General features: G+C 45.7%; 1 protein-coding gene across 3 annotated transcripts in view; it reads left to right on the plus strand.

Moving 5' to 3' along the window:
- Positions 1–2486: 2486 nt before the first annotated feature.
- The window catches only part of LOC124015245 (septin-9-like), a 100321-nt gene continuing 80046 nt past the window's right edge, over positions 2487–22761 (plus strand). Inside the window, exon 1 of one of the 3 annotated variants that reach the window (XM_046330323.1) lies at positions 2487–2801. In XM_046330323.1, coding sequence (XP_046186279.1) covers positions 2777–2801 — 25 coding nt within the window. In that variant the 5' untranslated portion in view covers positions 2487–2776. Of the gene's footprint in view, positions 2802–18632; positions 18730–22761 lie in introns of those variants that run through there. The other 2 variants (XM_046330328.1, XM_046330324.1) reach the window with 2 other exon arrangements.

The raw sequence follows: 22761 nt of genomic DNA on the forward strand, positions 1-22761 counted from the left end.
CGTTTGCTGTGAGAAAAACAGCTAATAATAATTTGAATACATTTTTAAAGAAGACTTCTAAAAATGTAGTCACAGCTTGTAAACTAAAATGGCCAACAGAAGTCTACCCACTGTGCACACACTGGTTGAATCAACGTTGTTTCCACGTCCTTTCAATCTAATGAAGTTGAATAGACGTCTGTGCCCAGTGGGTATTTTGTCACAGCATTTTGTTTTAAACAATTGGCAATTGTTGTTGTTTTTTTGCACATTGAGGCAGCAGTTATGTCAACATCATTCATAGCAAAAACTGACCACCAGAGAAGGCTGGTGGGATGAGTTATAGGAGGCTGGGCTCATTGTAATGGCTTGAATTGAATAAATGGAAGGGTATCAAACACAAACATATGGGGGAAAAAAACGTTTGACTCCCTTCCATTAATTCCATTCCAGCAATTAAAATGAGCCCATCCTCCTATAGCTCCTCTCACCAGCCTCCTCTGCAGACCAAGTATAGGCAGCCTGGATCAAAATGTTGTTGTTTTAAAAAGGTCAGAGTTGGAACTAACCATTTTAAATGAATACGTACTGTATTTCATCAAGGTAAGCGTTTCCTTTAGGCTTCACAAGAGGAGCCAAAATAATGTCTTAAGCTTGTGTGGATTTTGCCCTTATCATGACTCCAAATCAATTGCACTACATTGGGTCATTAGATGTCCCCTTTAGCCTTGTCAGGGAAATGCCCCGACGCTTAGGCACTGCCCAAATGCTCTGTCTAATCGCAAATACGCCTCGCACGCAAAACAGGTTTGGAAACATTTGTAACTTAACTTTAAATGCGAATTACAACATTTTTCAAACACAAAACTTACTTTAGACATTACACCGTATAGCAAAGTTGCAGCTAGCTGTGTTTTGAGTGACACCTGCTTCTGACCTGACCGGAAATGTGGAATGGAATGGTCCAATGGAAATGTGAGTGCAGAGTGAGAGGATGAGTCATTCCATGGCTGAAGACTGTTACAGCTGGGTGCAACTTTCTAAACTGCTTACAGTAAGAGTATCTTTTGTATTTGAGAGATTCTTACTCACTGGTATAAAAGTTAAGTTACAGAGGTTTCCAAAACCGTATTGCAAACTAGGATTATGAACGTTTCTAAACGTTAAAACAGAGCGTCGGGATTGTAGTTGTGACCCATACCTTCAGTTTACAACCCAAAAGGTTATAAGCCCCCTTGGGTTCTCGAGAGATAGTGTGGATTTAGATAAGGCCCAGACAATAGGAGCTAACCTGCCTATTTCAAGTTAAATATGAAACTTAAGCTATGAGTATAAAAGATTACGTGAGTGACTAATCTCATCCATCTTGAATTCTCCTCATTCCCATGTTATTTATTTAACTAGGCAAGTCAGTTAAGAACAAATTCTTATTTTCAATGACAGCCTAGGAACAGTGGGTTAATTGCCTGCAAAGCGACTGATTTTTACCTTTTCAGCTCAGGGATGTGATTTCGCAACCTTTCGGTTACAAGTCCAACACACCTGACAGGTATGGCAAATGAAACAGCATGATTGTTACATAGGTGCGCCTTGTGCTGAGGACAATAAAGGCCGCTGACATATGCAGTTTTGTCACATAACAATGCCACAGATGTCTCAAGTTTTGAGGGAGCATGCACTTGGCTTGCTGACTGCAAGAATGTACACCAGAGCAGTGGCCAGAGACTTGAATGTTCATGTCTCTACCATAACCCACCTCCAATGTAATTTTAGAGAATTTGGCAGTAAGTCCAACCAGCCTCACAACCGCAGACCACGTGTAACCAGGTCAGCCCAGGACCTCCAGATCCGGCTTCTTCATCTGTGGGATCATCTGTGACCAGCCACCAGGACAGCTGATGAAACAGAGGAATATTTCTGTCTGTAATAAAGCCCTTTTGTGGGGTAAAACCCATTCTGATTGGCTGGGCCTGGTTCTCAATTTGGTGGGCCTATGCCCTCTCAGGCCCACTCTTGGCTGCGCCCTTGCCCAGTCATGTGAAATCTATAGATTAGGGCATAATATAATTATTTCAATTGACTGATTTCCTTAAATTAACTGTAACAGTAAACCGTTAAATTGTTGCATGTTGCGTTTATATTTTCGTTCAGTAATAAAAACATCTGAGCCATTAATATTTATAGGTCTAAATAGGGTGTTTGTGACATTTCACACCACAATAAAATGCAATGGATGTGTTCTAATTTACGAATAGAACCTTCTCGATCTTCCATGTAATGGTCAGTAGAGCGACATTTTGGGGACGCCAATGAGCTCAAACAAATGTATTCCATAGGGCAACAACACATGACGTCGTCTCTGCGACCTCTCTCTTCATATGGATTGACTGGATGTTTACGTACGGATGATGTCATGCATGGAAAGCGCAACACAAAAATAACAGCATGGTCATAGGTGGGACGTGCGTAAAAGGCACATCAACATCCATTCCTGCCACTGATGCACGCTTGATTCCATATGCACGCTCGTGTGGTCGGAAACTTGGAGCATCCCACGAAGTGCACATCAGGCTTTGTGAAACATCCAGCGACAATAAATAATATAGTCTAGGCTACGATACATTAGAGTTGTCTACTCGGTTTGAATTGGGATACGGTGAACGGTTACCCATGAGCCGCGGCAAAAGTGCGAACAGTGAAAGGACCAGCAGGATCTACTACAAGAATACTTGGACGAATACTCAATACATTTTTTTGGAGAAAACGTTGACTAAATTGTCTCCCAAACGACCAGAACATGAAGAAAAGTCCTGCGAATTCAGGTGTGTTGGGAAATGTGTTATTATTGTGGAATACACTATTGTGCGCCCAACCCGCAATTCCAAGTTGCTTTATTTCCAAATGATCTTGAAGGCTTGTTGTAGCTGATGTGATATTTTTGAGTACATTACATTTACATGTCTGTCTACTGTGTATTTTCAGCACTTACTTTGATTCCTTTGTATTTTAATTATTTTAATATGAACCTCCTTTTATATACATTTCTGAATATATTTTAGTTTAATGATCTATCGGCTAGTGTTTTTCCTTATATGCCTGCATGTGTACCAACTATATCCCTGGATTTTCATTACTTGCATGACTTGTCATTAGACAAATCAAAGAGCCTACAGGGAACAGTACAGGTCAGTCACCTCTACTCCTTTTCCCTCCTTTTTATTATCAGACTCTTTACTTTGATTTCTTTTATCATTCTCTCTCTCTTTGTTTTCATTTTCTTCTCTCCCTCTGATCAATGTGTGTATGCAGACTGAGTGTACTCTACCTAGAGGAGAGCCCCCTGGACTTCTCTAGCCATTAAAGCCTCTGTCTCATTATGCATCATCCCTTTGTCCTTCTCCTTCCTGCTCTCTATGGCTGTGATGTGCTGGCCCTCTCTGTGGCTGTGATGAGCTGGCCCTCTCTATGGCTGTGATGTGCTGGCCCTCTCTGTGGCTGTGATGTTCTGGCCCTCTCTATAGCTGTGATGTTCTGGCCCTCTCTATGGCTGTGATGTTCTGGCCCTCTCTATGGCTGTGATGTGCTGGCCCTCTCTGTGGCTGTGATGTTCTGGCCCTCTCTATGGCTGTGATGTTCTGGCTCTCTCTATGGCTGTGATGTTCTGGCCCTCTCTATGGCTGTGATGTGCTGGCCCTCTCTATGGCTGTGATGTTCTGGCCCTCTCTATGGCTGTGATGTGCTGGCCCTCTCTATGGCTATGATTTTCTGGCCCTCTCTATGGCTGTGATGTTCGGCCCTCTCTATGGCTGTGATGTTCTGGCCCTCTCTATGGCTGTGATGTGCTGGCCCTCTCTATGGCTGTGATGTGCTGGCCCTCTCTATGGCTGTGATGTGCTGGCCCTCTCTATGGCTGTGATGTGCTGGCCCTCTCTATGGCTATGATGTTCTGGCCCTCTCTATGGCTGTGATGTGCTGGCCCTCTCTATGACTGTGATGTTCTGGCCCTCTCTATGGCTGTGATGTGCTGGCCCTCTCTATGGCTATGATGTTCTGGCCCTCTCTATGGCTGTGATGTTCGGCCCTCTCTATGGCTATGATGTTCTGGCCCTCTCTATGGCTGTGATGATCTGGCCCTCTCTATGGCTGTGATGTTTTGGCCCTCTCTATGGCTGTGATGTTCTGGCCCTCTCTATGGCTGTGATGATCTGGCCCTCTCTGTGGCTGTGATGTTCTGGCCCTCTCTGTGGCTGTGATGTTCTGGCCCTCTCTGTGGCTGTGATGTTCTGGCCCTCTCTGTGGCTGTGATGTTCTGGCCCTCTCTGTGGCTGTGATGTTCTGGCCCTCTCTGTGGCTGTGATGTTCTGGCCCTCTCTGTGGCTGTGATGTTATGGCCCTCTCTGTGGCTGTGATGTTATGGCCCTCTCTGTGGCTGTGATCTGCTGGCCCTCTCTGTGGCTGTGATGTGCTGGCCCTCTCTGTGGCTGTGATGTGCTGGCCCTCTCTGTGGCTGTGATGTGCTGGCCCTCTCTGTGGCTGTGATGTGCTGGCCCTCTCTGTGGCTGTGATGTGCTGGCCCTCTCTGTGGCTGTGATGTGCTGGCCCTCTCTGTGGCTGTGATGTGCTGGCCCTCTCTGTGGCTGTGATGTGCTGGCCCTCTCTGTGGCTGTGATGTTCTGGCCCTCTCTGTGGCTGTGATGTTCTGGCCCTCTCTGTGGCTGTGATGTTCTGGCCCTCTCTGTGGCTGTGATGTGCTGGGCTGTGATGTGCTGGCCCTCTGTGGCTGTGATGTGCTGGCCCTCTGGCCCTGTGGCTGTGATCTGCTGGCCCTCTCTGTGGCTGTGATGTGCTGGCCTGTGGCTGTGATGTTCTGGCCCTCTCTGTGGCTGTGATGTTCTGGCCCTCTCTGTGGCTGTGATGTGCTGGCCCTCTCTGTGGCTGTGATGTGCTGGCCCTCTCTGTGGCTGTGATGTGCTGGCCCTCTCTGTGGCTGTGATGTGCTGGCCCTCTCTATGGCTGTGATGTTCCGGTCTCTCGCTAGGCTGCACTCTATTAATACACACAGTGGTGTGTGTGTGTGTCACAGCATACCTCTGCTCACTAGCTCCTCTCAGACCCCATCTGTGCTTCCCACTCGTTCCCAACGTTCAGGACCACAGGACGGGCTCCTGGGATCAAGTGGATTAGAGAATCGGAAAAGAACACATGCTGATGCCAAAGTGTTTTGTTTTAGTGTGTTGGGATTCATGATCAGGTCACAGTTGGCAATACACCACAAATAGATCAGGGAACAGGCTAAGCATCATTAAGTCAGTGTGTGACCTTTCAGAGGGAAGGAGAATGGCCTTTAAAGCAGGACCTTTTCCTACATAGCATTATCCTCAGCAGTTTATGGAGTGCTATCAGTGATTATCACTGTATGTCGGCTCCTATCTCTGTTTATCATCCCAGAGACCTGGGAGAGCTCTGATACTGATACCAGCCCTCTCTTAGTGGTGGTGTTGAGACAAACCAGACAGCCTGTCCCAAAACACTCCCTAACCCTTCTCCTTGGGCCTATCCTTTCAATATTAAATCTGTAAGTTGTTAGCAATATGGTGGAAGGTCCCCCACTACGCTGCTTTAACCTATCCAAGCCCTTCGGATCTGCTTATACTGATACCAGTGCTCTGTTAGTGAGGATGAGGCGAAACAGAGGCCCACTCTGAAGCGAAAAGTACCCAGGGGCTTCTCTGCTTTAGTTCAAGCTTTGCATGGATGCGTCTTGATTAAGGGACCGCCACCGGCTCGGTTGCCTGTATTTCTGAGCTGATTCTTCATGAGTTATGATGATGCTCTGTTCTAGCGGCAATTCTGGGAGATCACAAGTGGACAAGTCACAAGTGGAGATGTGGAGAGAAATGTGGAGAAATGTGAAAAAGCACCTGCACCAAAAAGGCTAAAAAAAGCACCTGCCTCAGGTTTTTAGTGGCCTATTTCGCATTGCTGTGGTTAGCGCTGGTCTATTTCGCATTGCTGTGGTTATTTCGCATTGCTGTGGTTAGCGCTGGTCTATTTCGCATTGCTGTGGTTAGCGTTGGTCTATTTCGCATTGCTGTGGTTAGCGCTGGTCTATTTTGCGTTGCTGTGGTTAGCGTTGGTCTATTTCGCGTTGCTGTGGTTAGCGCTGGTCTATTTCGCATTGCTGTGGTTAGCGCTGGTCTATTTCGCATTGCTGTGATTAGCGCTGGTCTATTTCGCATTGCTGTGGTTAGCGCTGGTCTATTTCGCGTTGCTGTGGTCAGCGCTGGTCTATTTCGCGTTGCTGTGGTTAGCGCTGGTCTATTCCCCATCCCTGTGGTTAGCGCTGGTCTATTCCCCATCCCTGTGGTTGGTGCTGGTCTATTCCCCATCCCTGTGGTTAGCGCTGGTCTATTCCCCATCCCTGTGGTTAGCGCTGGTCTATTCCCCATCCCTGTGGTTGGTGCTGGTCTATTCCCCATCCCTGTGGTTGGCGCTGGTCTATTCCCCATCCCTGTGGTTGGCGCTGGTCTATTCCCCATCCCTGTGGTTGGCGCTGGTCTATTCCCCATCCCTATGGTTGGCGCTGGTCTATTCCCCATCCCTATGGTTGGCGCTGGTCTATTCCCCATCCCTATGGTTGGCGCTGGTCTATTCCCCATCCCTATGGTTGGCACTGGTCTATTCCCCATCCCTATGGTTGGCGCTGGTCTATTCCCCATCCCTATGGTTGGCGCTGGTCTATTTTCCATCCCTGTGGTTTGCTCTAATCTATTTCGTGTCACTGTGTAACAGTGGGGGTTCCTTCTCCCTCATCTACTCTCCTCCTCAGTCTTCAATTACTAACAACCAGTGGACATACAGTTGAAGTCAGAAGTTTACATACACCTTAGCCAAATACATTTAAACAAAGTTTTTCACAATTCCTGTACGATCACTTTATTTTAAGAATGTGAAATGTCAGAATAATAGCTTTTATTTATTTCATCACATTCCCAGTGGGTCAGAAGTTTACATACACTCAATTAGTATTTGGTAGCATTGCCTTTAAATAGTTTAACTTGTGTCACACGTTTCGGGTAGCCTTCCACAAGCTTCCCACAATAAGTTGGGTGAATTTTGGTCCAAGCAACGAAGCACTGAGTTTGAAGGTAGGCCTTGAAATACATCTACAGGTACACCTCCAATATACTCAAATGATGTCAATTAGCCTATCAGAAGCTTCTAAAGCCATGACATAATTTTCTGGAATTTTCCAAGCTGTGTGAAGGCACAGTCAACTTAGTGTATGTAAACTTCCGACCCACTGGAATTGTGATACAGTGAATTTTAAGTTAAATAATCTGTCTGTAAACAATTGTTGGAAAAATTACTTGTCATGCACAAAGTAGATGTCCTAACCGACTTGCCAAAACTATAGTTTGTTAACAATAAATTTGTGGAGTGGTTTAAAAACAATGACTCCAACCTAAATGTAAACTTTCTACGTCAACTGTAGATATTATTAGATATTTATTTCCACACAGAGCAAGACATGTTTTGTGTCTGATGTCTCCTATGAAGGCAAGGCCAGAGAATCTCTGTCTGTCTGTCTGTCTGTCTGTCTGTCTGTCTGTCTGTCTGTCTGTCTGTCTGTCTGTCTGTCTGTCTGTCTGTCTGTCTGTCTGTCTGTCTGTCTGTCTGTCTGTCTGTCTGTCTGTCTGTCTGTCTGTCTGTCTGTCTGTCTGTCCTGTCCTGCCTGTCTGTCTGTCTGTCTGTCTGTCTGTCTGTCTGTCTGTCTGTCTGTCTGCCTGCCTGCCTGCCTGCCTGCCTGCCTGCCTGCCTGCCTGCCTGCCTGCCTGCCTGCCTGCCTGCCTGCCTGCCTGCCTGCCTGCCTGCCTGCCTGCCTGCCTGCCTGCCTGCCTGCCTGCCTGCCTGCCTGCCTGCCTGCCTGCCTGCCTGCCTGCCTGCTAATGGGCTGGATGTACCCATGCTGTTGCCTATTTTCCAGTAACAATCTCCAAATGAAAGTGTGGTGGGGGCTCAGCAGAGTAAATTCACTCCCCATCTCTCTCTCTCTCTCTGTACACATGAGTGAACCCAGTCAGCTGCACTGTACACTGACTCCTCTCAGGATTCGTCCGCACACTGAATGGACCTTTTGTGCTCAGGAGTTGCTTAAGGGAGTGTTATGAACGTGTTGCACTTGCTATTTTTTAAAACTGGCCTCCATAATGAAGTGGGTGTCAGGTCTCTAATGTGCATTAGCAGCAAGCCTTTCAACGACTTAATAGCAAATAAAATGGTTTGGTGAAGCGTAACGTCCCCATCTGCATGATTTGTCATCAGGAAAATCGTGATCCTGACCTACAGCGTTTTATATTCTAGTCTTCAGCTAAGTTAGTACTAACAGGAAAGAGAGACCAGAAATAAGTGTATTGTTAGTGTGTTTGAGTTACTAATCAGTAACAGTGTTATTGTTTGTCAGATTGTTTGTGTGTGACGTAGTCGTCCCTAAGGGGGGCAGCACTCCCGGTGATGTCATTGATGTGAGGAAGTGACAAAATTATCTCAGTCCTGTGTACAGTATTTGGCTTAAGGAGGCTGTTGGCCCAGTTGCATCAGGTGTGTAAGTGCTGAATCAGATTAGTGCTGGCCTGGGATAAATGAGTGTCCCTGGACCAGAATTGAGCAACACCATAGTAAAGGGATGCTGTTTATCGAGTTGAGCAACCCTGCATGTAATAAGGAACTTTGTATCTAGTTTTTCTCATTGGGCTCCAGTGTCTCAGCCATCCTCCTACTCAGTAGCACAACGGCAGATCCAGGTCCTGTAGTGACCAAGCAGCAGATGAGGAGTCAATACTGCTCTTCACATCTCCTTAACAATGTTGCCTTACAGTGAAGCCAGCTCGTTGCCTGAGTCTGAGACACTCTGTACTGGACCAAACCCAACTCACTGCGGATCATGCTTCCAATGGTTCACAGAGTTCGAGCACGGTGCTGGCAACACAAGGATTGTGGGTTAAGACTTCCCACACGGGCCATTGGTTGTTAATGTGCGTCCTGTGTCATTGTTAATAATGTTGACTATTCTGTCTCTTTTAGAATAATGTGTCTGCTAAGGGACATATTAACCTCTCTCGTTGATGAGTATCACACCAGAACTCCCACTCGGACCTCCCAAGGGACTTTGTGCTCTGTGAATTTGCGTATCCGCTCAAACGGTTCCATCTCCATTTCCTGCTGGAGAAGCTTTTGAGCTTTCATTAGCCTAATCTTAAGCCCCACCCCCATAGGAAGTAACCCATGACTTATTATGGCACATTTGTCTCCAGTCTCCCCAGGTCCAGATGCCTCTATGATTTAGCCTCGCCGTGCAGGAATGCCCACTGACGTTTTGTTTCGGAATGCCGTCTAAACCGCCGGAAGTACTGTGGTGCGCTCGGTGACGTCATTAGCCAGTGTGTCAGAGTTCAACTCTATATACGGATGTTGATTTGTGTAGCACGCATGACATTTCAGCTTAAAGCCTAGACCCCCAAAACACCCCTCCACACACACACACACACACACACACACACACACACACACACACACACACACACACACACACACACACACACACACACACACACACACACACACACACACACACACACACACACACACACACACACTTAAAACAGGACACTGAAAACAGGGCCATGTCACTATGGCTTAGGGTGATGGGCAGTCCTCTAGTGTTAATCATTATTTAGTTATATAACTTATATAAAACACACACCTTCTGTTGAGAGCAGATGTCATTAACATGGCATGACTAATGAGCTAGTCATTATTGCCAAGCAGATTAGCTTGTAAACATAATGCGGACAGTCGTATTAGAGGGTAATATAGACTGGGTCAGTCATCTAATCAAAAGAACAGATTTTTCTCCAAAACTGTTTATTGCATTCCCGCAGATGCATTAAAAACAGTAATTGTCTGAGTAATGGCGTGTGTTTTAAAAATAGGCGATTTTAAAAGTACTATGGTAGGTAATGTGGATGGCCATGTCAATTAATAGTTGCATAATGTCTCAGTAGAAGCCACGTAGGGCATATTTAACGCTCTGTGACCAAACTCCACATGCACAGACACTACCACAGTGTGTGTGTGTGTGTGTGTGTGTGTGTGTGTGTGTGTGTGTGTGTGTGTGTGTGTGTGTGTGTGTGTGTGTGTGTGTGTGTGTGTGTGTGTGTGTGTGTGTGTGTGTGTGTGTGTGTGTGTGTGTGTGTGTGTGTGTGTGTGTGTGTGTGGGTGCGGAGACTGTCTGGGTCAGTGCAGCAGATTTAGACATCAGGAGCCTGCCATGCTGATTACAGGGGCACAAGCCACAAGGAACCACAGGAACTCTTTCTCTCTCTCTCTCTGCCTCTCCATTTCTCCCTCTCGTTCTCTCACTCCCTCACCATGACTCCGTTTAGTCTAATTCGCAGAGACAGGACAGAGGTGTGTCCATGGGTGGAATTATTGTGGACTACCTAGCCCTCATTCTTATTTGTCCATACACTCTGTACCCTGCTGTGTGTTAGGCAGTACTTAGTGAATCGATAAGGAATCCAAGCCACTGTTGATTTGTTTTCTCAGTGTCAACAGTTGTCAGTATTTAACTCCATCTGTCAGTTCTATCAACTCTATCAGCCATTCAAAATGCTAAGGGTGGTTCTGATAGCCTGAGTCCAAGATCTGTTTGTGCTGTCTTGCCAACTCCCTTGCTATGAGTGTCACGCCAAACAAGTTGGAACACAAACAGATCAGAGACTCAGGCTAGGTCTGGGCTAGGTAGAGCCGGAGACTCCCGGGCCTGGACCCGACACTGTGAGGATAGATCCCATTCTGGTCTGCTGCCAGCTTCCTCCAGGCTCTAATTACTAACTTATGGTGAGGAAATATCCAGCAGATAAACCCAGTACCACCACAGCCACGCTGGGGAGGGACAGACAGGCGGACTGCAGTCCAAGCACTTTTACAACACTTTGATTTAACTTCTTACTGACCTGAAATTGGGGTGGGGGGGGCTTTTGGAAAGCAAAAAGTCTGTCTTTGAGTTAGAGTTGAGAAATGATTGTCCTGTGGAATGGATCAGATTGTAGATACTAGTTTGTGTCTGTTTTGTCCTGTGATCAGCCGTTCCAAGAGTGGTTCCTCAGCCTTCGGGGCCTTGCTTATTCCGCTGTATATTGGCCATGAAATTCATTCTCTATTTGGTTATGAACTGGGAAGTGTAACTTCTCTCACTGACTGGTTTACACCAGATCAGCTTTAACCAATGAAAACCATTGAGAGATTTCTGGCAAACCGAACCGTCAAATACCAAGTCTAATCACTGTCTTATTGAAAGCAGGCCTTGCTCATTAACTCAACCACACTGACTCCACATAATCTCAATCCGCGTCTTTACATCGGGTCAATTGCCTTCTATCTGCCCCGTGGCAGGAAATGCCAATCTAGCGAGTGGGAATTAGTGCATGTGTGAGAGAGTCCTTAGATTCCCCCAGAGCCCCAGTGAGCCCCACTCACGCATCCCCCCTCCCCCAGCATTTGGACACCATCAGTGGGGAATATGGGGATTGGGGAGGAGCATGTGGCTGCCATCGGGAGCAGAGAGAATCGGGTGATTGGATCAAATCAAGGTCCCTCAATCAGGCTGTGTGTGTGTGTGTGTCATAGGCTCTAGATTAGCAGCTGCTGTATGTCTCGTAGCACGGTTTTTATTTAAGATGGTGACACTTTTTAGAACATTGCAGATAGAAATGAATATGTAGAGCTTATCGATTCCCGAATGTTGTAAGTGCATGATCCCCAGGCCAGCAGGTCTGGTTGTAGGAGCAGGGCAGGAGACACATGAGAAGGACAGGCCTGTCTGTGTCTGACAGAGAATAAGGGAGCTGCGCTGCGTAGCGCTGAGATGAGGTCATAGATTGTGGCTGTAGCGACGAATCGGGCACAGTCTGTTTTATTTTCTCTCTCTCCCTCGCTCCCCTTTTATTCTGCATCATCAGCTCTGTCTGTATGTTTAGGAAGGCGCTCTAAAATTGTGTGTGTGTGTGTGCGTGTGTGTGTGTGATTATGCCTGTGTGTATATCATCGGCCCCCCGAGGCCCTTCCCCAGATGTGCGGAAGACATGCTCCTGCAGAGGAAACCTCCTGATCTCTCCTCCCTTTTACTTTCACTCCTCTCTTCTTCCTGTCCATTTACATTCAGTCCTTTCACTACCTCCTCCTCTCTTATATCTCTCTTTTCTCTCCCCCCTCCTCTTTAATCTCCTTCTGACTGTTCTTTCTCCTTCATAGTGCATCACCGCCCCATAGGCATGTCTATACTAGTGGCCCGCTGTGTGCTGGTCCAGTGCTTGACTCTTATGTAACTAAATGTAACATGTTGGGGGTCAGGCGTTTGGCCATAGGTCATGTACTAAAGTGACGGCTTCCATTTAATGTGAACCCTTAGGCTCACCGTGCAACGTCAGTAGACTCCAGCTTTTTTGGGGCTTGTGTGTTTGGTCTTGCATGGGTGCTTCTGTGTACATGGCTGTCCGCGTTCTATGCCCATCTGCCCTACTGCACAACGTGTGCTTGTGTGTTTACAGGATGCACGGTCATGCGAGAGAAATAACAGCCCTCTTCTGAATAACAGCCTTCCTCCGCAGGCTGTGTGTGTGTGTGTGTGTGTGTGTGTGTGTGTGTGTGTGTGTGTGTGTGTGTGTGTGTGTGTGTGTGTGTGTGTGTGTGTGTGTGTGTGTGTGTGTGTGTGTGTGTGTGTGTGTGTGTGTGTGTGTGTGTGTGTGTGTGTGTGTGTGTGTGTGTGTGTGCCCATTTGTGTGTGTATGCACATGAGTGTGTGTATGCAGGCAGATGTACGTGTGTGTATGCTAGAGGTCAACCAATTAAACGGCATGGCCAAATTAGGGCCGATTTCAAGTTTTCATAACAATCGGTAATCAGCATTTTTGGATGCCGATTGCACTCCGCGAGGAAACTGTGTGGCAGGCTGACCACCTGTTACACAAATGCAGCAAGGAGCCAAGGTAAGTTGCTAGCTAGCATTACACTTATCTTATAAAAAACAATCAATCTTCACATGGGGAGGCAGGGTAGACTGCAACCGGAAGGTTGCAAGTTCAAACCCCCGAGCTGACAAGGTACAAAGGTTAAATAAAGAAATAAACATAATCACTAGTTAATACACATGGTTGATGATATTACTAGGTTAACTAGCTTGTCCTGCATTGCCTATAAATTAACAGGCACCGCATTGATTATCATCGAATCACAGCCTACTTCGCCAAATGGGGGATGATTTAAATTAACGAATGTACCTAACCATAAACATCAATGCATTTCTTAAAATCAATAGACAGAAGTAGATTTTTTTTTAAAACCTGCATATTTAGTTAAAAGAAATTCATGTTAGCAGGCAATATTAACTAGGGAAATTGTGTCACTTCTCTTGCTTTCAGTGCATGCAGAGTCAGGGTATATGCAACAGTTTGGGCCGCCTGGCTCGTTGCGAACTAATTAGCCAGAATTTTACATAATTATGACATAACATTGAAGGTTGTGCAATGTAACAGCAATATTTAGACTTAGGGTTGCCGCCCGTTCGATAAAATACAAAACGGTTCTGTATTTCACTGAAAGAATAAACGTTTTGTTTTCGAAATTATAGTTTCCGGAAATAGTCGACGCGTCATAATTCCTATAATAACTACAACCTAAAACTTCTTAACGGGGAATATTGAAGAACTGGGAATATTGAACCTCCAGCTTTCATATGTTCTCATGTTCTGAGCAAGGAACTTAAACATGAGCTTTTTTACATGGTACATATTGCACCTTTACTTTCTACTCCAACACTGTAATTGTAATTATCATTATTACACACCATATATATATTAAAACAATCGGCCGATTTTAATCGGTATCGGCTTTTTTTGGCCCTCCAATAATCGGTATCGGCGTTAAAATCATAATCGTTTGACCTCTAGTGTATGCGTGGTGTATGATTGACCTCAATTATTAGACTGGTTGATATTTTTATGTCAAGCAGTAGTAAATATCTAAAAAAGATTTCTGACACACGCCCATCTCGGTGAACGAATCATCTCGGTGAACGAATCATCTCGGTGAACGAATCATCCCGGTGAACGAATCATCTCGGTGAACGAATCATATCGGTGAACGAATCATATCGGTGAACGAATCATATCGGTGAACGAATCATCTCGGTGAACTAATCATATCGGTGAACGAATCATATCGGTGAACTAATCATATCGGTGAACTAATCATATCGGTGAACTAATCATATCGGTGAACTAATCATATCGGTGAACTAATCATCTCGGTGAACTAATCATCTCGGTGAACTAATCATCTCGGTGAACTAATCATCTCGGTGAACTAATCATCTCGGTGAACTAATCATATCGGTGAACTAATCATCTCGGTGAACTAATCATCTCGGTGAACTAATCCATTGCGGAGGCCGTGGGGATGGCACAGTCCAAGAAGGGCAGTGTGGCTGCACAATGCACTTCTCTCTCCAGAATGAGCTCTCTCCTGGCAATTTGTGCACATTCATTGTTTCATAACTTCATTTTTTGAATTGTTTGAGGTTCATTGCTAGTGTCTATCAATTCCCCATTACATACAGTAGCTCACCAGAAGTACATTTTCCAGTTAATTCCTACAATTTCTAATCTACAACATTTATTTGGTTACGGTAATGTCTGTTAATGCATTCAATATATTATTAGTCCAGTCGTTTGCCCGTTTCTCATTGTCGGAGTGGACACGTTGTTTGCAGAGGGCATAACCTATACTACACTTGAAAGAAACACGTTTTGGTTTATTTCATTCCGTTTATGAATTCTGTCAATTTAGCCATTGTCAGGAGCACTCCAAACAAAGGATGTTGAGCAAGGAAGAGCACCTGGTTACGCATAGAAGTAGGCCGGCCTATAGGCTTCTCAAAGTAATGTTTTCTTCACCTCAAAGAGCGAGGAAGCAAAGTCTGTTTCTACATCCATTCAGACTAACAATAGTTCCTCAACGTATTTGAAAAGTCTTTCCAGCTCTCTCCCTTTTTCATAACCACTCGGTGTGAAATAAAAAATGGCCAACATCATAAAATGGGCCTACCTGACTACGACTTATCCCTTGCGCAAATAGCCAACAGCTGACGGCACAGAATATTTTATACAATGTTGCAAGGAGCTTCAGGCCAGACCCAAGTTAATAGCCGATACAGTGTTTCAAGTTCATTGCTGCCGGCTGAAATATTTTTAGTTGTTTGCTTTATAGGCTATTTTTACATGGCAATTAAAGTTACTTTTTAGGTTTATCATTTTGCATTTAGAATTGGATAGAATTTTGATTAACCTCATGACAATGATTTGCTATACGGAGACATTATTATAAATAAAATAATTGTTCCACATAAATGTGCATATGAAAACCACAACTGGTACGCAGATCAGTAGAAATTGTAAGATAAATTGGCATTCCACGTGAGAAAGTTGGCCTACTCCTCGTGTAGCCTATTACCGGCAACTTCAGGAGAGCAATAGCAGAATCTGCGAAAGCCAGCGAGAGCTGGATGGTCGGGACAGGTTAAGGTTTTTTTCTTCTGGTTATCTTGTTCTCTGGCTCCCTCTTGAGTCATTTGTGTCTTATTTCATCAAACAGTGAGCTTAAAGCATAAGACAATGTGGTGGGAGGTTCTCCTCCAGCAGGCAGGTTGGGATGATTTAGAGGGGAGATGGTGAAACGTATGAGTGAGACCATCCCTCTACAGATGGACGCTGCTCTCTCTCTCTCTCTCTCTCTCTCTCTCTCTCTCTCTCTCTCTCTCTCTCTCTCTCTCTCTCTCTCTCTCTCTCTCTCTCTCTCTCTCTCTCTCTCTCTCTCTCCCTTCTCTACAGATGGACGCTGGAGCTGATCTCTCTCTCCTCAAATAGGTCTCAGCATGGAGCCAGTACAGTACAGCCCTGTTGAGGCTTATAGTAAACCAACGTTGAGTCAGAGCTGGCTTACCGCAGCACCACTGTTTAAATACCGTGCACATATCATACATGAAAAAGTGTGTCACCAAAAGATACTGCTGTTTTGTTAGCTGCCTGAGTGTCACAAATAGGAAGTCACAGATTGTCACTTGTGTGTTTGTGCATGTGGCCGCATGCGTGCCTGCTTGCATGAGTCTGTGTGAGAGGCCACAATGCTTTTGGGCTCAGGCCAAGGGTCTGACTCGATCTCGCCTGACCAGCTGAGCACTGACTCGGTCCAGGGTAGACCGGGTTAGTGCTGCCATTTGGCTGCCCTAAAGAGTTCTCCTTAATTAAAACATGTCATAAGCATTCATTGCATTCTACTAACTTTGTTATTGCGCAACAACTTTAACAGAAAAGGGATCTTTTTTTTTATATTGCTAGTATTGGCCCAGATTAGCTCTGCTTTAAATGTCTGAGGACTAAGCAGCATGAGACCCCCAACACCACACACACACACACATGCTAAAACACACACACACACACACACACACATGCTAAAACACACATGCACAGTGCAGGATTTGGTGGAATCAGCCAGGGGCCTTAAAACCGGGCCTCTATTTTTGACAGACTTGGGTAACATTGACAAACACCATGTGGATGGAAGTTGGCTTCTTCCTTATGACTGAGTTCCTCTTTAATTCAGCATCAAAAAAGTGAGAATTTAGATCTGATCTGTTTCTTTGTGTGACCTTTAGTAACCACACAGTACACGTGTGTGTGTGTGTGTGTGTGTGTGTGTGTGTGTGTGTGTGTGTGTGTGTGTGTGTGTGTGTGTGTGTGTGTGTGTGTGTGTGTGTGTGTGTGTGTGTGTGTGTGTGTGTGTGTGTGTGTGTGTGTGTGTGTGTGCGCGCACACACGCATGGACACACCAACACACACACATAGACACACACCTACAAAATCCACACACACCCCTATCCCTCCATCCAGTCCCTCTACTCCCCCACACAGACACAGGGCCATATGACATGAGCAAGGAGGGGGAGAGACATACAGTACGTCTCCACAGAGCTGGTTTAGGTCAGAAGAGGGACCCTAGATAGCCCTTTTTAGCAGAACCCCGTTATGTAGATACAGATAACCCCACTGCTCATCCATGCCGGTCTCATTCCCACTAGGATCCAGTGTGTGTGGAGAGTGGTGTGTGTGTGTGTGTGTGTGTGTGTGTGTGTGTGTGTGTGTGTGTGTGTGTGTGTGTGTGTGTGTGTGTGTGTGTGTGTGTGTGTGTGTGTGTGTGTGTGTGTGTGTGTGTGTGTGCCACAACTCAGTGATCTATTGGCCATGGGGCCCCCTTTTTATGACTGGTTCCAACTTCCTTGGGTCCCTCATACAGTTGATGCAGCATTTTTAAAAAGAGGATCTTACAATGAGGGAAAACCCAGAGAAGATTATTATGGATGTTTGTGAACTCACTTCTGATCACACTCTTTGGCAGAGAGACTGTAAAGTTTGGCTCCGGTTGACGTTTTTGACAACGTATAAGAAATCCCTGTCGACACGTACACCATCCCCAGCCCCGTCTCTTGTATCAACACCTCACCTTCGATAAAGCCTGGCGCTTGTCATCGGGGCGAGCCAAGAGAAACAACTTGCCCTAACGCAACTGTGGCATATCACTGTCCTCACCCAGCCGCGGTTCTTGTAGACTAAACTAAAATAGCCCAGGACAGGTCACATTCACCTGAAAGAGCCAAATGGTTTGTCTCAGTCATGTTTACACTAAAGCTATCTAGATAGCTAAGTCGCTAACTCTGGCTAGCTAAAGTCGCTAACTCTGCAGTATCTAGGGACGGATCGGATGTCCCTTTGAGAACAAATGGAAAGGGCAGGGAAGTGCTTGTAACTTGGGCCGCCCTCTCCCTTTCACTCACACACACACATGGGTGTGTTTGTTTGACCGTTTTCTCGCCCAGACGGCGGCTCGCTAAGTGACCCTTGACCTCGCCTGGAGAGCAAGGTGGGGGGTCAGAGGTCAGAGTGCGTCCTGCTCTCCTGGCGTCAGGGGAGCGGTTGGAACGGGAGTGGGGTTAGGGCTGGGCACTATGGAATGTTCCAGGTCTGTTAAGTGGCTCCAGTGTTTGTTTTTCCTGATTAAACCCAAGTCAATAGAACTGGAGATACTCCGGGAGGATAGAATACACCGTCTCCGGTCAGGAAATGTTGAAGTTCCTCTATAACTCACTCAGTTGAGTGTAAGGTTTTGAGTGTTCTTCGTCCGCTTACCCCACATTTACCTTGTACCCTCGGCGTCTTAGAATGGTGTCGAAGGTCCCAACACGTACAGTATCAGAGTGTGTGTGTGTGTGATTGGGGGCTGTTGAATGGAGGTAGCGGGACGCTTGAGTTCCAGGACCCTAGAGAAAAAACGAATTAAAAGAGCGAGAACTTCCATATGATCCGTTCTGACACTGCATTATCACGGCAGATTGAAGACATTAGCACTACAGAGGGAGGGAGGGAGGGAGGGAGGGAGGGAGGGAGGGAGGGAGGGAGGGAGGGAGGGAGGGAGGGAGGGAGGGAGGGAGGGAGGGAGGGGGGGGAGAGAGGTGACTAAGTCAGACAGAAAAAGGGGGAAGTCTCCAGTAAAAAAAAAAGGGAGGGAGAGAAAAAAGACAGACATTACATGTGGCTGTCTGAGGCTGCGAGCAAGTAATGGAGCGAGACAGAATAGCCGGTAAGTTCTGGGCTCTCAAACTTTTTTCTTCGGCATAGTTTGGAGCCTTTTTCATTGAAGAAAAGCCGCTTAATGTACTCTGTTCTAACTCACTTGGTAACTTTGCTGCCTCGCCTGTGTAGAGGAAGCCACGAGTCATTCGGGGTTCTGTTTGCTTCGTCGGCCAATACGGTAGACGCTGGGGCACCCTGTCTGTCTAGTCCGCTTGCCTCACTACTGTTTGAAAGAGTTCAGGACTAACTAATTCATCTTGCTCGTAAATTCGACAAGAATATGATCATCGGCTCTAATGATGATTTCAGTCTTTTCACTTTGGATTTCTTTGTTGTTGTTGTTGAATTCACTCCATTTTTAAGGGTTGACTTGTAATAGTTTACTCTACAGGCGGTGGTCGTCTTTGTCTCTCTTTCTGACACGGTCAGCTGTGAGATGCTGTCTTTACTGAATGTGCTGGTCTGCATGCGTGTGTGCGTGAGAGGGGGGCATCATGTGAAGAAGTGTCTAAATCACCATGACTACAAGGTATCCTGGACACTACTATGGAAAGAAATGTGGAAAAGCCACAAAACCAAACATGCAATTTGTGACTGAGGCGTTGCAGTAGGATTGCATTGGATAGGATGGAATAATGACTCGCTACAGTTGACCTTGATGTGGGAGCTGGACTATAGATAGACATGATTTAACTCTGAATAATGTCATAGCCATGCATACGAGGGAGTTTATGCTTGATTTCAGTCATCTGGATAAACTAGGATTGATGGGAAAGTCTCTATTTTTAGTTATGGGATGAGGCATGAGCTCATGTCTCATGTCGTCGCTAATATGCTTTTTTCCCCGGTTGTGGCCTCCGCCAGCGTCTTTTCAGGAAAGCCTGGCACGTCCCACACACTGTGTCCTGTCCGACTGCGTGTCTTGTCATGCTGTGTCCTCCCCGCTGTTGCTCTCAGCTTCAGGGTTGATATTCCTCCACTTCCCCTGTTCATGTCACCCTCTCTGTTTACACACAGTGCTATGACTGAAACTATCTCTGATCCATAGATCTGCCTTATCAGGTCTTTCATTGGATTTTCTGTTTTTTGGTCCGTTTTGAGTTGTAGAGGGGCTTCTAAACTGGCCCATATGGGCTCCGTCTGGATTAAAACGATAACACTAATCCAACAGGCTTGTGGAGATTAGCGTCGGACATCAAGCCGAGCGTCACTCTGAAAATGAACCTTCATTCAGCTGCTAACGAGATGGCTCCGCTTCAGCTCTGTGAGTCTGATTTGCTGTGCAGACTCTGTATAGTTCTAGATTAGACCACAGGGAGGCAGTGTTGCTATGTGAGTTTTCCCTGAGCCATCTGTTTCTGCAGGCAGTCAGTGGACTGCACCACCATTTCACCGAGTTCTGTGAAAAGTTCCATGTGGATGATTCATATTTTGCAGACAGGGATTTCTTTCTTGTGTGATTTGGAAGAATAGAGCAAAGTCGGACGCTGGTGGGGGTGAGGAGAAGTGTGAGGTTTTTCCACAGCTCGAGCGTTTGGTGGCAGCAGTCGCCTTTCATCCAGGAAGCCCTGGGTTGAGCAACTTCCTCTCTATTTTGTCTTTATAGGGTTGTTTTTAGATATGTTGCTATGACAACCCCCCCCCCCCCCCAACAAAAAAAAACAACAACAACACGTAACTTGTTTTGAGAGCTATATGAGCTACAGTATTGTCCTAGCGGGACATTTTGGACCCGTGCTATGAGCCTCTGTCGCCACTCTCCGTTTTGGCTCTGTAGTGTTTCAAACCTCTCTGCTATAAACCGTAGCATCAGACCTCAACGGTACGGCCGTGGTGTAGCCTCTCTACCCTCGGCTGTGCTGGATTTCAGATAATATGTTCAATGTGATGTCTTATTATTCATCTCTAAGTATGGGCAGCACATTGGGCTATAATGTCAGACAGTTGACTCCCTCATTGTGTTTGGCTGCTGCTTCAGTGATAAAATTCAAAATCTATGTTTAATAGTGGAGATCAGAGGAAATCAGAAATGTCATGTCCATGTCTGTATTGTGACATTTTAAATAGAGATGATCAGTACAGGATATCCTGTTGAGTGACGCTCTCATCACAGCCATGGCAGGCTATTGGTGGCTGAGGTGTGAGTTGATAGACCTGTTGAGGTCAATGCGGAGAGAGGGAGGTGGCGATGGGGCGTTGCTCTGAACACTTACATGCTCTGGATCAACACAAGGCCTGTGCAGTGTGTCACGTCAGCTTACTCATCCTTCGGCTGCTGTGTGTGAATATTCCTTTGCATTCGTTTGGGTTTTGCACAATGTACACAGTGCAGTGAATGCTAACGATAGCCAATGCAGTACCTTTAAGACACAGCACAACAAACGCATGCAAGACCCCACTCACACACACATGCACACTACCCAGTGGCGAGGAAGTTGCAAGGCTCTTTGTGTTCCATACAAGCAGTGTACAGGATTTCCTCCATGAGTCAGCTGTCGGCACTTCTACCTTCCCACCTCTCTGCACACTACCTTTTTATTGTCTGCTAATATTATTATTTCTCCACTAGGATAAGACCGGGCACAAAGAACATGGCCCTGGACATTGAGAACAGGAAAGTCGAAAACTGGGCGGGCAGGCTCTATGGAAGCCCCACCTTTTGGTGTTGGGAGTTTGGCTGGTACTAGGCTATTCCATGGAAATGATGGAACAGGGGTCAAATCATGGTGTTAGCTTAGTCATGATCTATTCGTCGATGGATAAGGTGTATCACGGCAAGGGCCAGCTCTCGTGTGGCCCTTGTATGATCTAGGGGTCTGACTGGGCCTTGCACCAGAGGAACATTCATTGAAGGTGTGGAAAATGCTAATGTAACCTGTAGGGAATGCTACAATAATGGTACTTTTAGATGGTACAGGGTGGACGGTAGATGGCAAACCAGATGTCATTGTTTTCAATGAGAGCACGACAGTAAACGCCGTTGAGGTTGGCGGTGAATGCCGTCAGCCGCCACGGTAGATGGGACTTGCCGCCAGAGTTCAAATATTTAAACTTTTGCCTTCTGCCATGTCTCGCTATGTTCTGTTCTTTATGTTTGTCTTATTATTATCTATCCTGATGTCTAGTCACTTTACCCTGCCTTCATGTACATATCTACCTCAAATACCTTATTATTATCTATCCTGATGCCTAGTCACTTTACCCTGCCTTCATGTACATATCTACCTCAAATACCTTATTATTATCTATCCTGATGCCCAGTCACTTTACCCTGCCTTCATGTACACATCTACCTCAAATACCTTATTATTATCTATCCTGATGCCTAGTCACTTTACCCTGCCTTCATGTACATATCTACCTCAAATACCTTATTATTATCTATCCTGATGCCCAGTCACTTTACCCTGCCTTCATGTACATATCTACCTCAAATACCTTATTATTATCTATCCTGATGCCTAGTCACTTTACCCTGCCTTCATGTACATATCTACCTCAAATACCTTATTATTATCTATCCTGATGCCTAGTCACTTTACCCTGCCTTCATGTACATATCTACCTCAAATACCTTATTATTATCTATCCTGATGCCTAGTCACTTTACCCTGCCTTCATGTACATATCTACCTCAAATACCTTATTATTATCTATCCTGATGCCTAGTCACTTTACCCTGCCTTCATGTACATATCTACCTCAAATACCTAGCACTACTGCACATTGTACTGGTACTCCCTGTATATAGCTACATTCGCGTGTATTTTATTTCTCTTGTGTTACTATTTTTTGTATTTTTTTGGTTAACTCTGCTTGTTGGGAAGGGCTTGTAAGCGTTTCACAGTAAAGTCTACACCAGTTGTATTCGGCGCCTGTGACAAATAAAATGTGATTTGATGACGACTGGTATGATGTTTTTTGCGTCCCTCGTCTAAACGCAGCATAACATGACTTGTGAAAAGGCACACTTCATCGCACAGTGTGTTTTTTTTAATGCCTGATGGGCAAAGTGTGAAATTATCCAGTCAGACTAGGA

The sequence above is a fragment of the Oncorhynchus gorbuscha genome, linkage group LG26 (assembly GCF_021184085.1).
Source record: "Oncorhynchus gorbuscha isolate QuinsamMale2020 ecotype Even-year linkage group LG26, OgorEven_v1.0, whole genome shotgun sequence".
Taxonomy (NCBI): domain Eukaryota; kingdom Metazoa; phylum Chordata; class Actinopteri; order Salmoniformes; family Salmonidae; genus Oncorhynchus; species Oncorhynchus gorbuscha.